Source organism: Tamandua tetradactyla, chromosome 4 (assembly GCF_023851605.1).
Source record: "Tamandua tetradactyla isolate mTamTet1 chromosome 4, mTamTet1.pri, whole genome shotgun sequence".
Lineage (NCBI taxonomy): Eukaryota > Metazoa > Chordata > Mammalia > Pilosa > Myrmecophagidae > Tamandua > Tamandua tetradactyla.
Window position 1 is genome coordinate 65524316 of NC_135330.1, and position 14089 is coordinate 65538404.

The 14089-nt window shown below is 35.5% G+C and overlaps 1 protein-coding gene across 2 annotated transcripts in view; it reads left to right on the forward strand.

Moving 5' to 3' along the window:
• The window catches only part of CR1 (complement C3b/C4b receptor 1 (Knops blood group)), a 102700-nt gene that overhangs the window by 61136 nt on the left and 27475 nt on the right, over positions 1-14089 (forward strand). For both annotated transcript variants that reach the window (XM_077157654.1, XM_077157655.1), the window contains one exon: positions 13597-13682. In XM_077157654.1, coding sequence (XP_077013769.1) covers positions 13597-13682 — 86 coding nt within the window. The remainder of the gene's footprint in view (positions 1-13596; positions 13683-14089) is intronic.

Genomic DNA, 14089 nt, shown 5'->3' on the forward strand with positions numbered 1-14089 from the left:
AAGGAATTAATAAAGAAAGGAAATTAATGAATAAGCAAAAAGGAAACAACAGAAATAAGAAATAAATCTAGGAACAGGTTATTTAAAGTAACCAATTAAAACAGAACTTGCTCAGTTGTAGTTTCACAAAATAAATCTGGAAATGCACACGAATGAGGAAGGGAATATAACCATAGATGTTGAAGAGTTTCTATACTTTATAAACATATTATTCCATAACTCTAGCCTAATAAATTAAAAATATCCACAAAGTGCACTGTTTCATAGGAAAAATATTATTTACCAGGATATACTTAAAAACAAGTATAACACCTAATAAACCCAATATAAAAGAATAAGTTGGACAAGTCAAAGAATGTATTAGCCATCTATTACTGTGTAACAACTTTCCCCAAAACTTGGTTGATAAAAGTAACAAAGTTATTATCTGACCCATTTCCAACTATCAGGAAACCCTGAGTGCTTAGCTGGTTGTTTCTGACTCAGGATCTCTCATGCGGTGGCAGTCATGGATACTGGCCGGAGCTACTGGCATCTGAAGGCTTGATTGGGGTTGGTGGATCCACCTCCAAGAAGGCTCACTCACATGGCTGTGGCAGGAAATCCCGATTCCTTACCACGTGGATCTCCCAAATACTGCTTAGGACACCACAGCTGGCCTCTTCCCTAATAAGCAATCTGAAAAAGAGGTAAAAACATCTGAGTGCCTTCTATGCACTCCACACTTCCACTTTAGTCTATTCGTTAGAATTGAGTCACTAAGTCCACCCCACACTCAAGGAAGAGGTGGAAGGGAGATGTATCAAAGAATTTGTGCACATATTTAAAACCACCATGACAGAAATGCCTTCCAGAAAGGAAATGGCCCCTTTTTGTAACTTCTTTTAAACTTCCAGAAATAGATGATCCAAATATTATTTAAGCTGCTACAGAGCATAAAGATAAAATTGTCTGTACTAAAATTTGCCAAAGATTGCAAATAAAAAGAAACTATAGCTTTAGCTCATTAATCTAAACAAAATATTAAGTAAAAACAATTAAAAATGCAAAATGAACAACTGAGGTTATTCCAAAAATAGTTGGAAATTCAAACTAATTCAATGACACCCTCGCATACTTAAAAAAAATTACATATGTGTGGAGGAAAAAAGTTATTATTCGAAGGTGATTGTTCACCTAAAAATCTTCTGAAAAACTATCAGAAATAATTGGAGATATTAGTATGATATCCAGTAAAAATAAATCCTCAAATTGATTACTTACACTATATAAATAGCAACCAACTGGATATAATAGGGTAAAATGCCAATAATAGCGACATAGTTTAAAAAGAACGTAATATAAAATTTTTATTTAAAAGGTTTAATTTTTGTGATTCTATCTCTTGATTAATATGTAAATTTAATGTAACCCCAATCAGAGTTCCAATGGGATTCTTTTTTGACAAGATGATTATAAATGTCATGAAAGTCATCAACAAAATTTCCTGAAATAGTAATAGGAGGGACTTTTATAACCAAAAATGTTTTAAAACAGAAGTAATGTTAAAATATATTTTAAAAAGAAAATAATTGATATCATGCAAACTAGAGACACAGATCCACATAGACACAGATCAAAATACAGAGCCCAAGTAAAAGATACAAGTTTTCCCAAGAATTTAGCAGTAATAAAGATGGCATCTCAAGGCATGGAAACTACAATTGTTCATTTGTATGCAGCGATATGAAAAGATAAATTAGATCCTTGCCTTAAAACAAAGTCATACAGATTTAAAATTAAATGTTAGGAATAAAACCGTAAAAGAACTAGATGAATATACAGACAAATATGTTTCTGATTTGAGACCTTTATTGACATACATTAAAGAAAACTTCTGTTATAGGCGAGATTGGTAAATTTTTATACAAAAATATTGAAAACTTCTCTACATACAAAAACAATTTAAAGGCAACCAACTGACAGAAGAAAAATACAAAATGAACCCTTGTACATGATTATAAAAAAGTAAACACCCAAGCAGAAAAATGGCAAAAAATCATGAACATATAAGTCCCAAAGTAAAAATGGAATTACTCAAACACATTAAAAAGTTTAGCTTCACTAGTAAAAAGAGAAATACAAATTAAAATAAAAATAGAATGCAATTTTTGCCTATTAATTTAGCAAATTGACAGAAATCTAGTAGTAGTATGGGTTCAGTGAAAAGGGCACTGATGGTTAAAGATTTGTGAAGGGTCGTCATCTGGTAATATATTCCAAAAGCCTCTGACCCAAATCTATAAACCTATCCCTTTGTGTAGCCCTTAAGATCTGAATCCTCAAGTCTTCTCTTGAAGTTAGTGAACTTTTCATTACTTTTCTTTTCATGAATATGCAGGCAGTGGTATTTCTAACAGTCAAAATGAGAAACCACCTTAATTTGCAACAACAGGGAATTAGTTGCATAGATTATGGACTATCCAAGTAATAACCAATGCACAAGCCACTAAAACTGACATCATAGGGTAATATTTAATCATGAAAGAAATGTTCACAAGATAATGCTAATTATTAGAGATTATAAAACCATGTAAAGTATGAGTTATTTTGGTATAAAATATATCTATATGTAAAGGTTAAAAGAAGATTAAATTGTATCCATTCTCTTAGGAAAGGAACTGCATTTGTTTGGGAAACAACTAGGGGAAAAAATTGGAACCCTGAAGGGCTGACTATAGGCAGAACAATTCTGTTAAGTCGAGAGCGTATTTATTATTAATATTCCTTAGATATGATTCCAGAGAGGGAGGTTTAGAGAAAGAGGAACCAATAAGAGACACTCTTCAAAATGTGATCCCTCCAAATCTTTAGTAAACTTACTAAAATCATGAAATACTTGGATATTAATGAATTTTTAAAGAAACCCACAAAGCGCTTTGGCTGTGCAGCTGAATATTGTGGGTAGAACTCTGAACCAGCCAATATGGACATAAGGGCATAGAAACAAAGAAAAATATGGGGACATAAGCCCCCAAAGCACTTGGAAATCATGATATGGGTAGTGGCCGTAGGTGGATATATATTTTTTAATTAATTTTTAAAATTAATTTAAAAAAAAACAACAAACATTCTTCACATATGATCATTCCATTCTACATATATAATCAGTAATTCACAATATCATCACATAGTTGCATATGCGTCATCATGATCATTTCTTAGAACATTTGCATCAATTCAGAAAAAGAAATAAAAAGACAACAGAAAGAGATTCATGTATACCATACTTCCTCCCCTCCCGCTCACCAATTACCAGCATTTCAATCTACTAAATTTATTTTAACATTTATTTCCCCTATTATTTATTTATTTTTAATCCATATGATTTACTCATCTATCAATAAGGTAGATAAAAGGAACATCAGACACAAGGTTTTCACAATCACACATGGTGAAAGCTGTATCATTATACAGTCATCTTCAAGAAACATGGCTACAATCATCTTCAACAAACATGGCTACTGGAACACAGCTCCACATTTTCAGGCACTTCCCTCCAGCCTCTCTATTACACCTTAACTAAAAAGGTGATATCTATATAATATGCAAGAATAACCTCCAGAATAACCTCTCAACTCTGTTTGGAATCTCTCAGCCATTGACACTTTGTGTTTTCGCTCTTCCCCTTTTGGTCTAGAAAGTTTTCTCAATCCCTTGATGCTGAGTCTCAGCTCATTCTAAGACTTCTGTCCCACGCTGCCAGGAAGGTCCACACCCCTGGGAGTTATATCCCACATAGACAGGGGGAGGGTGGTGAGTTTGCTTATTGTGTTGGCTGGAGAGAGAGGCCACATCAGAGCAAACAAAAGAGGTTCTCTTTGGGGTGACTCTTAGGCCTAATTTTAAGTAGGCTTGACCTATCCTTTGTGGGGTTAAGTTTCATATGAACAAACCCCAAGATTGTGGGCTCAGCCTGTTGCTTTGGTTGTCCCCACTGCTTGGGAGAATATCAAGAATTCTCCACTTGGGGAAGTTGAATATTCCCTCTTTCTCACCATTCCCCCAGGGGGACTTTGCTAATACTTTTTTATTCACTGTTCAAATCTTTCTGGGATTTATCAAGGCATCACTCTGGACAAATGTAGGTGGATATTTTACAAATTCTTTCAAAGCTGTGAAATTAGTACTTGCATCTAGTTTAACCAACTGCCCTTTCTAAAGATAACTGAACCCATCTGATGTGTGTATTGTCAAATAAAAAAGGCTGGAAGGATTCATATCAAAATATTAACTATGATGAGTAGCAGAATTATGGGTAGTGACTTTTTTGATCTTTGAATTATATGTGACTTCCAAAACAATGAATATGTTAACTTTTATAATCAGAAGAAACTCAATTTTAAGTTTCTTAAGAAAAAAAAGGCCTTACACAAATTCAAATCTGAGAGATACCTTTAATAATTTTAAGACTATTTCATTTCTCCATGGATTCCCAGCATTCTAAAAGAGTTCAAGTCTCCTGAAAAAAAGGAAAAGACAAGAATGCTACCACTTCTCAGCACTCCATTCTACCACCCCTGCTCCTTGCCTAATGGCATCTTCAGTGTCTAGGCATGCTTTTCCACAGTGTGTATTTTGTTTATCAGGAGAGGAATTTCATGGATCCTCTTAGACCATAGTTTAGCTTCAGGGATACCCCAATTTATAATGCCCTAGAGAACTAAGGAATAAACATCAATAAAAGAACATCAGGCAAGCTGAAGTCCTGTGTTTGATTCCCAGTGCCTGCCCATGCAAAAAAACAAAAAAAGAAAGAAGACATCAGGGAAATAGGAAATCAAGTCAGGAAAAAATAACAGTGCAATCACGACTGTACCACTTCCGTGTCTCATAGTATCTTCAACAATATTCAGTCATTTACAGCCTTATGAGGGCTACAACCTGCTTCATATTTTTACTCCAATGCTGTAGGTTAGATGGTGATACACTTTAGGAGCAGCCATTGTAAGGTAAAAAGTCAGAGGGTATCCCTGATCTCGTGCTGGCAGGCAACTTTTACATTTACAACAGAAGACAGGCAAAAGGATCCACAATGTAGTGGATGGATTGTCATCTGTTTTTCTTACTCCAGTAGTTCTCAACTTATACGTTCGTGGAAATTTGGAAGATTAAACTTTTTGGTGGCACACTTGAAAGGATTTTAAAATGGCCAACACTAAATTCGTTAAGAGTTAAGTAAAAGTCAATTACAACCTAAACATAAAAGTGATTCAACTGTCATTACCCTGATCACAGTTTTGTGTGTGTGTCACTATTTTCAGAGGTGTTTGTATATCAGTTTGTACCAGATTGAACTGTAAGAGACAAGGAAACCAAAATAACAGGACCTTAAACAAAACAGTAGTTCACTTCTCTCTCAGATTAAAAAAAGAAAAAAAAAAACAAAACTCAGGTGTAGGCTGTCCAGGGCTCATATGGCGGCTCCGTGATCATCGGCTGGGTTGATTCCGCTTTTCTACTCTGTCCTCCTCAAAAAGAAGAAGAAGCTAAGGAAATGGCCATACCTTCAAAGACACTTTCCAGAAATTGCATAAGGCACTCTACTTTCCTCCCTCGGGGCAGGACATAATCAAATGCCTATATCCAACTACAAGAGAAACTGAGAAATGAAGCCTTTATTGCAGCTGGTCAATGACCTTGTTAAAACTGGGGGGTTCTTGGAGATACACAGAGCAATGTACCAACGTAAACTCTTGATTGGCAAACCCGAGGAATGGGGTCCTGCTCTGAAAAAGATTTTTCTTTCTCTTTTTTGTGGCTTTGTTTCTACAGCTTGACTTCTCTTTGGATTCAGCTGCAGGGCTTCTCAGGCTCCAACCGCCCCAGGCATAGGCAGTATTAAGCTTCTTTGAGTGTTTGTCTGGAGCCTGTGCCTTCTCCAGGAGAGGGGTGGGAACCAGCTCAGGTGGACTCCCTCCCTCAAGGAGTTCAGACCCCAGGATCTGGAAAAGTGATTATTAAAGCCAGCCTACAACCTCTCCTCTGTCTCAACCACACACCCAGCAGAGAGTTTGCTAAAGTTAAAGGTATCACATCACCTTATGCTGGTGGGATCCACAGTTAGACAAGTGCCACATACCTGGCAGGATAGGAAAAACGAGTCAAGAGGCTTCATAGAAAAGCCTTTCAACCTGCTGGGTCTCATCCTCAGGGAAACTGATGCAGGTGACTCTTTCCTCCTGAGAGGAGGCCAGGTAGGTCTCGGAAAATCTGGCTGGAGTCTATCATACCTAAGTAAACCCACATAAGGAGGAGGGGGAAAGGCACCATATAGGCAGTGCAAGAAACAAGAAAACAAGGACTGAAAAATTCTAATCTGTTAAACAAAACCTAAGCTAGAGGTCTAGAATAAGCTGAACTGAATGTCAAAGAACAGATAAACAACAAAGTCACCCAGCAAGAAAATCTTAGGTAAAAAAAGTGAAAACAATCTCCAGAATAAACTAATTAAGGAAATTAAATGCCTAGACACCAGCAAAAAGTAACAAATCATACTAGGGATATTGAAGTTATGGCCCAGTCAAAGGAACAAACCAACAATTCAAATGAGATACAGGAGTTTAAACAATTAATTCAGAATGTTTGAACAGACATGGAAAACCTCATCAAAAATCAAATCAATGATTGAGGGAGGATATAAAGAAGGCAAAGAATGAACAAAAAGAGGAAATTGAAAGCCTAAAAAAAATTACAGAACTTATAGAAATGAAAGGCACTGTAGAAGAGATGAAAGAAACAATGAAAATCTACAATGTTAGATTTCAAGAGGCAGAAGATAGGATTAGTGAACTGGAGGATGGGGCATCTGAAATCTGACAAGCAAAAGAAAATACAGGGAAAAAAATGGAAAAATATGAGCAGGGACTCAGGGAATTGGATGACAATATAAAGCACACAAATATACGTGTTGTGGGTGTCCCAGAAGGAGAAGAGAAGGGAAAAGGAGGAGAAAAACTAATGGAGGAAATTATCACTGACTATTTCCCAACTCTTATGAAAGACTTAAAATTACAGATCCAAGAAGTGCAGCGTACCCCAAACAGAATAGATCCAAATAGATGTTCTCCAGGACACTTACTAATCAGAATTTCAGGTATCAAAGAGAAAGAGAGACTGTTGAAAGCAGCAAGAGGAAAACAATCCATCACATACAAGGGAAGCCCAATAAGACTATGCATAGATTTCTCAGCAAAAACCACAGAGGCAAGAAGACAGTGTGGGATGATACATTTAAGTTACTAAAAGAGAAAAACTGCCAACCAAGAATTCTATATCCAGCAAAATTGTCCCCCTTCAAAAATGAGGGGAAAATTAAAACATTTCAGACAAAAAAAATCACTGAGAGAATTTGTGACCAAGAGACTAGCTCTGCAAGAAATACTAAAGACAGCACTAGAGACAAATAGGAAAAGACAGGAGAGAGAGCTGTGCAGAAGAGTGTAGAAATGAAGACTATCAGGAAAGGTAAAAAAAAAAAAAAAAAAGAAAAATTAGATATGACGTATAAAATCCAAAAGGCAAAATGGTAGAAGAAAGTACTACATGTACAGTAATTACACTAAATGTTAATAGATTAAACTCCCCAATCAAATGACATAGACTGGCAGAATGAATAAAAAAAATAGGATCCATCTATATGCTGTCTATAGGAAATGCACCTTAGACCCAAGGATAAACATAGGTTGAAAGTTCATGGTTGGGAAAAGATATTTCATGCAAATAACAATCAGAAAAGAGCAGGAGTAGCTATATTAATACCCAACAAATTAAATTAGACTTCAAATGTAAAACAGTTAAAAGAGACAAAGAAGAAGGCTATGTATTAATAAAAGGAACAATTCAACAAGAAGACATGACAATCATAAATATTTATGCATCGAGCCAGAATGCTCCAAAATACATGAGCCAAACACTGAAAAGAGAAATAGACACATCTACCATAAGAGTTGGAGACTTCGATTCCCCACTCTCATCACTGGACAGAACATTTAGACAGAGGATCAGTAAAGAAACAGAAAATTTGAATACAATAAATGAGCTAGACTTAACAGACATTTATAGAATATTACACCCCACAACAACAGGATATACCTTTTTCTCAAGTGCTCATGGATCATTCTCAAGGATAGACTATATGCTGGTATATCTCAATAGACCAAAACAAATCTCAATAAATTTAAAAAGATTGAAATCATACAAAACACTTTCTCAGATCATAAAGGTATGAAGTTGGAGATCAATAATAGGCAGAGTGTCAGAAAATTCAGAACTATATGGAGGCTCAACAACACACCCTTAAAACAAACAGTGGGTCAAGAAAGAATTTACAAGAGAAATCGATAAATATCTCAAGGGAAATGAAAATGAAAATACAACATATCAAAATTTATGCAATGCAGCAAAGGCATTGCTAATAAGGGAAATTTATTGCTCCAAATGCCTATATCAAAAAAGAAGAAAGAGCAAAAATCGAGGAATTAACTGTCCACTTGGAAGAATTAGAGAAAGAACAGCAAACTAACCCAAAGCAAGCAAAAGGAAAGAAATGAACAATCTGAGGGGGAAATGAAGAAAAGAATTCCATTTACAATTGCAACCAAAAGAATAAAATATTTAGGAATAAATTTAACTAAAGATACAAAAGACCTATACAAAGAAAAACTACAAGAAATTGCTAAAAGAAATCACAGAAGACCTAAATAAATGGAAGAGCATACCGTGTTCATGGATTGGAAGACTAAATATAGTTAAGATATCAATTCTACCTAAATTGATTTACAGATTCAATGCAATACCAATTAAAACCTCCAAAACTTACTTTTCAGAAATAGAAAAACAAATAATCAAATTTATCTGGAAGGGCAGTGTGCCTCGATTGGCTAAAAATATCCTGAGAAAGAAAAATGAAGTTAGAGGTCTCATGCTACCTGACTTTAAGGCATATTATGAAGCTACAGTGGTCAAAACAGCATGGTACTGGCATAAAGATAGATATACTGCCCAACAGAATTGAATAGAGTGTTCAGATATAGACCCTCTCATCTATGGACAATTGATCTTTAATAAGGCAGTCAAACCAACTCACCTGGGACAGAACAGTCTCTTCAGTAAATGGTGCCTAGAGAACTGGATATCCACATGCAAAACAATGAAAGAAGACCCATATCTCACATCCTATACAAAAATTAACTCAAAATGGATCAAAGACCTAAACATTAGATCTAAGACCATAAAACTTTTAGAAGAAAATGTAGGGAAATATCTTATAAATCTTATAATAGGAGGCAGTTTCCTAGACCTTACACCCAAAGCGCGAGCATTGAAGAAAGAAATGAGAACTCCTCAAAATTAAACACCTTTGTGCACCAAAGAACTTCATCAAGAAAGTAAAAAGCCAGCCTACACATTGGGAAACAGTATTTGGAAACAATATATCAGATAAAGGTCTAGTATCCAGAATATATAAAGAGATTGTTCAACTCAACAACAAAAAGATAGACAACTCAATTACAAAATGGGCAAAAGACATGAGCAGACACTTCTCAGAAGAGCAAATACAAATGGCCAAAAGGCACATGAAAAGATGCTCAACTTCCCTGGTTATTAGGGAAATGCAAATCAAAACCACAAAGAGATATCATCTCACTCCCCCCAGAATGGCCATTATCAATAAAATGGAAAACAACAAGTGCTGAAAAGGATGTGAAGAAAGAGGCACATTTATCCACATTTGGTGGGAATATCAAATGGTACAACCACTGTGGAAGGCAGTTGGGCGGTTCCTCAGGAAGCTAAGTATAAAACTGCCATATGACCCGGCAATACCATTGCTAGGTATCTACTCAGAGGACATGAGGGCAAGGACACAAATGGACATTTGCACACCAATGTTTATAGCAGCATTATTTACAATTGCCAAGAGATGGAAACAGCCAAAATGTCCATCAACATACAAGTGGCTAAACAAGCTGTGGTATATACATATGATGGAATATTATGCAGGTATAAAACAGAATAAAGTTATGAAGTATGTATCAACATGGATGGACCTTAAGGACATTATGCTGAGTGATTAGCCAGAAACAAAAGGACAAAAATACTGTGTGGTCTCACTGATATGAACTAACATTAGTGATTGAACTTGGAGAAGTTGTTAAGAATAGAGACCATCAGGAGATAGAAATAAGGTAGATATTAGGTAATTGGAGCTGAAGGGATACAGATTGTACAACAGGAATGATTGTAAAAATTCAGAAATGGATAGCACAATGCTACTTAACTGTAATACAATACTGTTAGAACACTGAAAAAAGCTGAATGTGAGAATGATAGAGGGAGGAGGTCTGGGGGCACAAATGAAATCAGAAGGAAAGATAGACGATAAAGACTGAGGTGGTATAATCTAGGAATGCCTAGAGTGTATAATGATAGTGACTAAATGTACAAATTAAAAAATGTTTTTGCATGAGGAAGAACAAAGTAATACCAATACTGCAGGGTGTCAAAAATAGGTGGTAATCTATATTTTAAAACTTTAACTTATGTGTGAGACTAAAGCAAAAAATGTTTATTTGGACTTTGATGCTCCTTTTATCTACCTTATCAACAGACAAGTAAAACATGTAGAATAAAAATAAATAACAGGGGGAACAAATTTTAAAATAAATTTAGATTGAAATGCTAGTGATCAATGAAGGGGAGGGGTAAGGGGTATGGTATATGTGAATTTTTTTCTATTTTCTTTCTATTTTTTTTTCTGAATAGATGCAAATGTTCCAAGAAATGATCATGATGGTGAATATGCAACTATGTGATGATATTATGAATTACTGATTATATATGTAGAACGGAATGATCGAAAGTTAAGAATATTTGCGTTTGTTTGGTGTTTATTGGTATTTAAAATTTTTTTTAATTAATTAAAAAAATAAATAAATAAAAAGTAAAAAAATTTTTTTTAATGTACCATTATCAGTTGTAATAATTGTTCCACAACAAGGCAAGGTGTTGGCGAAGGAGCGGTATATGGGAATCCTGTATTTTATATACGATTGTTCTGTAAACCATAAATTTTCTGATAAAGGAAAAAATTTCTTTTAAATACACAATTAGAGGGAAGCAAAAAAGAGTGTTCTCACTTTTCCCTTATTCAATATATATTTAGAAATGTAAAGCTTTTCTTTAAAAAAACTAAAATATTTCCTTCTGAGGCCATGAGGATAGAGAATTACTGAATAAAATGAAATGAAATGTGGTATTATGAAGTTGTATTTAGAGAAATAAAAGTACTTATACAAAAAAATGTTTATTTGGTACAAAACTTATATTTTGACCAGTACATTTTCTAATATAACTATGTGGACAGCTTAATTGAACACCATAAGTACACGGAATCTTGAGTAGGGCATGAGATTTTGTAGGTTTGTCCAGAGTGATGCCCTGATAAATCCCAGAGTGATTTGAACAGTGAATAAAAAAAAATTTGCAAAGTCCCCTTGTGGGAATGGCAAGGAAGAGGGGAAATTCAACTTCCTCATATGGAGAATTCCTGATATTCTCACGAGGAGTGGGGACAACCAAAGCAACAGGCTGAGCCCCCAATCTTTTTTTGTTTTTTTTTCAATGAAAATAATGTAATTAAAAAATAGGCAAAGTATCTGAATAAAATGCAAATGTACAAAGAGCACAAGAAAAAATATTCAACATCCTTATCCATCAGGGAAATGGAAATCAAAATCATTACGGGATACCAATTCATAGCCACTAGGATGTGAGCCCCCAATCTTGGGGTTTATTCATATGAAACTTAACCCCACAAAGGACAGGCTAAGCCTACTTAAAATTAGGCCCAAGAGTCACCCCCAGAGAACCTCTTTTCTTGCTCTGATGTGGACTCTCTCTCCAGCCAACATGACAAGCAAACTCACTGCCCTTCCCCCCTCCATGTGGGTCATGACTCCCAGGGGTGTGGACCTTCCTGGCAACGTGGGACAGAAATCCTAGAATGAGCTGGGACTCAGCATCAAGGGATTGAGAAAACTTTCTAGACCAAAAGAGGGAAGAGTGAAACAAGACAAAATAAAGTGTCAATGACTGAGAGATTTCAAACAGAGTCAAGAGGTTATCTTGGAGGTTATTCTTACATATTATATAGATATCACCTTTTTAGTAAATGTGTAATGGAGAGGCTGGAGGGAACTGCCTGAAAATGTAGAGCTGTGTTCCAGTAGCCGTGTTTCTTGAGGATGATTGAATAATGATATAGCTTTCACAATGTGACTGTGTGATTGTGAAGACCTTGGATCTGTTGTTCCTTTTATCTACCTTATTGACAGATGAGTAAAACATATGGATTAAAAATAAATAAATAATAGGGGAAATAAATGTTAAATAAATTTAGTAGATTGAAATGCTGGTGATCGGTGAGGGGAAGGGGGTATGGTATGCACGAATTTTTTTCTTTTTATTTCTTTTTCTGGATTGATGCAAATGTTCTGAGAGGTAATCGTGGTGATGAATATACAACTATGCGATGATATTGTGAGATATTGATTACATGCCAAGAATGGAATGATCATATGGTAAGAATGTCCATTTTTGTTGTTATGTTTAAAAATTAAAAAAAAAAAACAAAAAACTAGAGGCTTCTGTTACTAAGGAAGAAGAGAAAACTAGATTCTGGGGACCACCAACAGTCTCTGCCACAAATTGTTACTGCCTGATCCCATGTCTTATATAACCAAGAGGCACAGTTCTCAACTGTTCAAGTAAATACCTCAGCATTATATGACAAGGCATTATACACCTTAATCTCTACTTGAATTACCTTTAGCACTACTTGACACTGTCTTATGACTGGTTTAGCTCAGCATTCATTGTGACATTTCCTCCAGTTAACAGTATAGCTACTTAGTAAATACAAAATAAATTATGCTTAACTATTCCAAATTTTGTGGCATCCTCCGAGTGGTTTTGTGGCACAGTGGGTAAGAACTCCTGCCTTACACATTTAAAGTGGAAGATGACCAGCCATTTTAAGCCAGAGTGGGCTTACTCTGCCTTTCATTTACTGAATCTTTAGGGTAAGATCATCATTCCCTCATTCCTTCATTCAAGAGTTTTTGGGTTGGTTGTTTGTTTTTGAGCACCCAGTACTTGAAAGTTCTAAGCTAGATGCTATAGGGTATTACATATTTCAAAAAGACATCTTCCCTGATAACCAAGGAGCTTATTTCCTGGATGAAAGTACACATAGACTAAAAACCTTCCTAAAGACAAGTACAAAAATGTCCACTATTGAATAAGGAAAATACATTCCGTTGTGATGGAACGGGAAAGAATATGGAGAAAAGTCTGATTAACGAGGTAAGAATTTAAGCTTGTCCTTGGAACAAGGACTAATTCGCAGATGGAGATGGGGCTTTTTCCTACTCAGTTCTTCCATATTTTAATCTGTCCTGTAATTTGTAATGTCTACTTGTTATTATTTTCTAAGTGGTGATTTAAATGAGAAATGCGTGCACAGTATAATCATTTTTCACTTTTTGCCTTTAGGTTTCGACTCATTGGTTCCCCTTCTGCTACGTGTCTCATCTCAGGAAATAATGTCATTTGGGATAAGGAAGTACCCATCTGTGAGAGTGAGTTGAAAATATTTTCCCCCATAAACCCCCCATTTGGTCCTGATTTATCCATGGAGTTACAGAAGGTAAATCCATGCCTTGTTGTTCAGAGTAGTCCTCAGGTAGTTAAAAAATAGGAGTCATGTGCTACAGGATTCTCCTATTTTCCTTTATCTTAGAAGGCAATACTTGAAATTATGGGCTTGAACTCAGTTAAAATAGCCCACTTTCCTACTTTGCTAGTTGATTCTTTCCTGTATATTTTAATGATAGAGAAAATTAGAGCTGTCTGTTTGCCAACTTCCCCCCAAAAATGGGCCACTTGCTTCCTTATTGTTCTTACTCAATAAGCAAAAGGGAATGCTTTATAATCCTTAGCAAGTTCCCCATACTTCTTGTCATTCTAAACTGGTCTTCTTTCACAG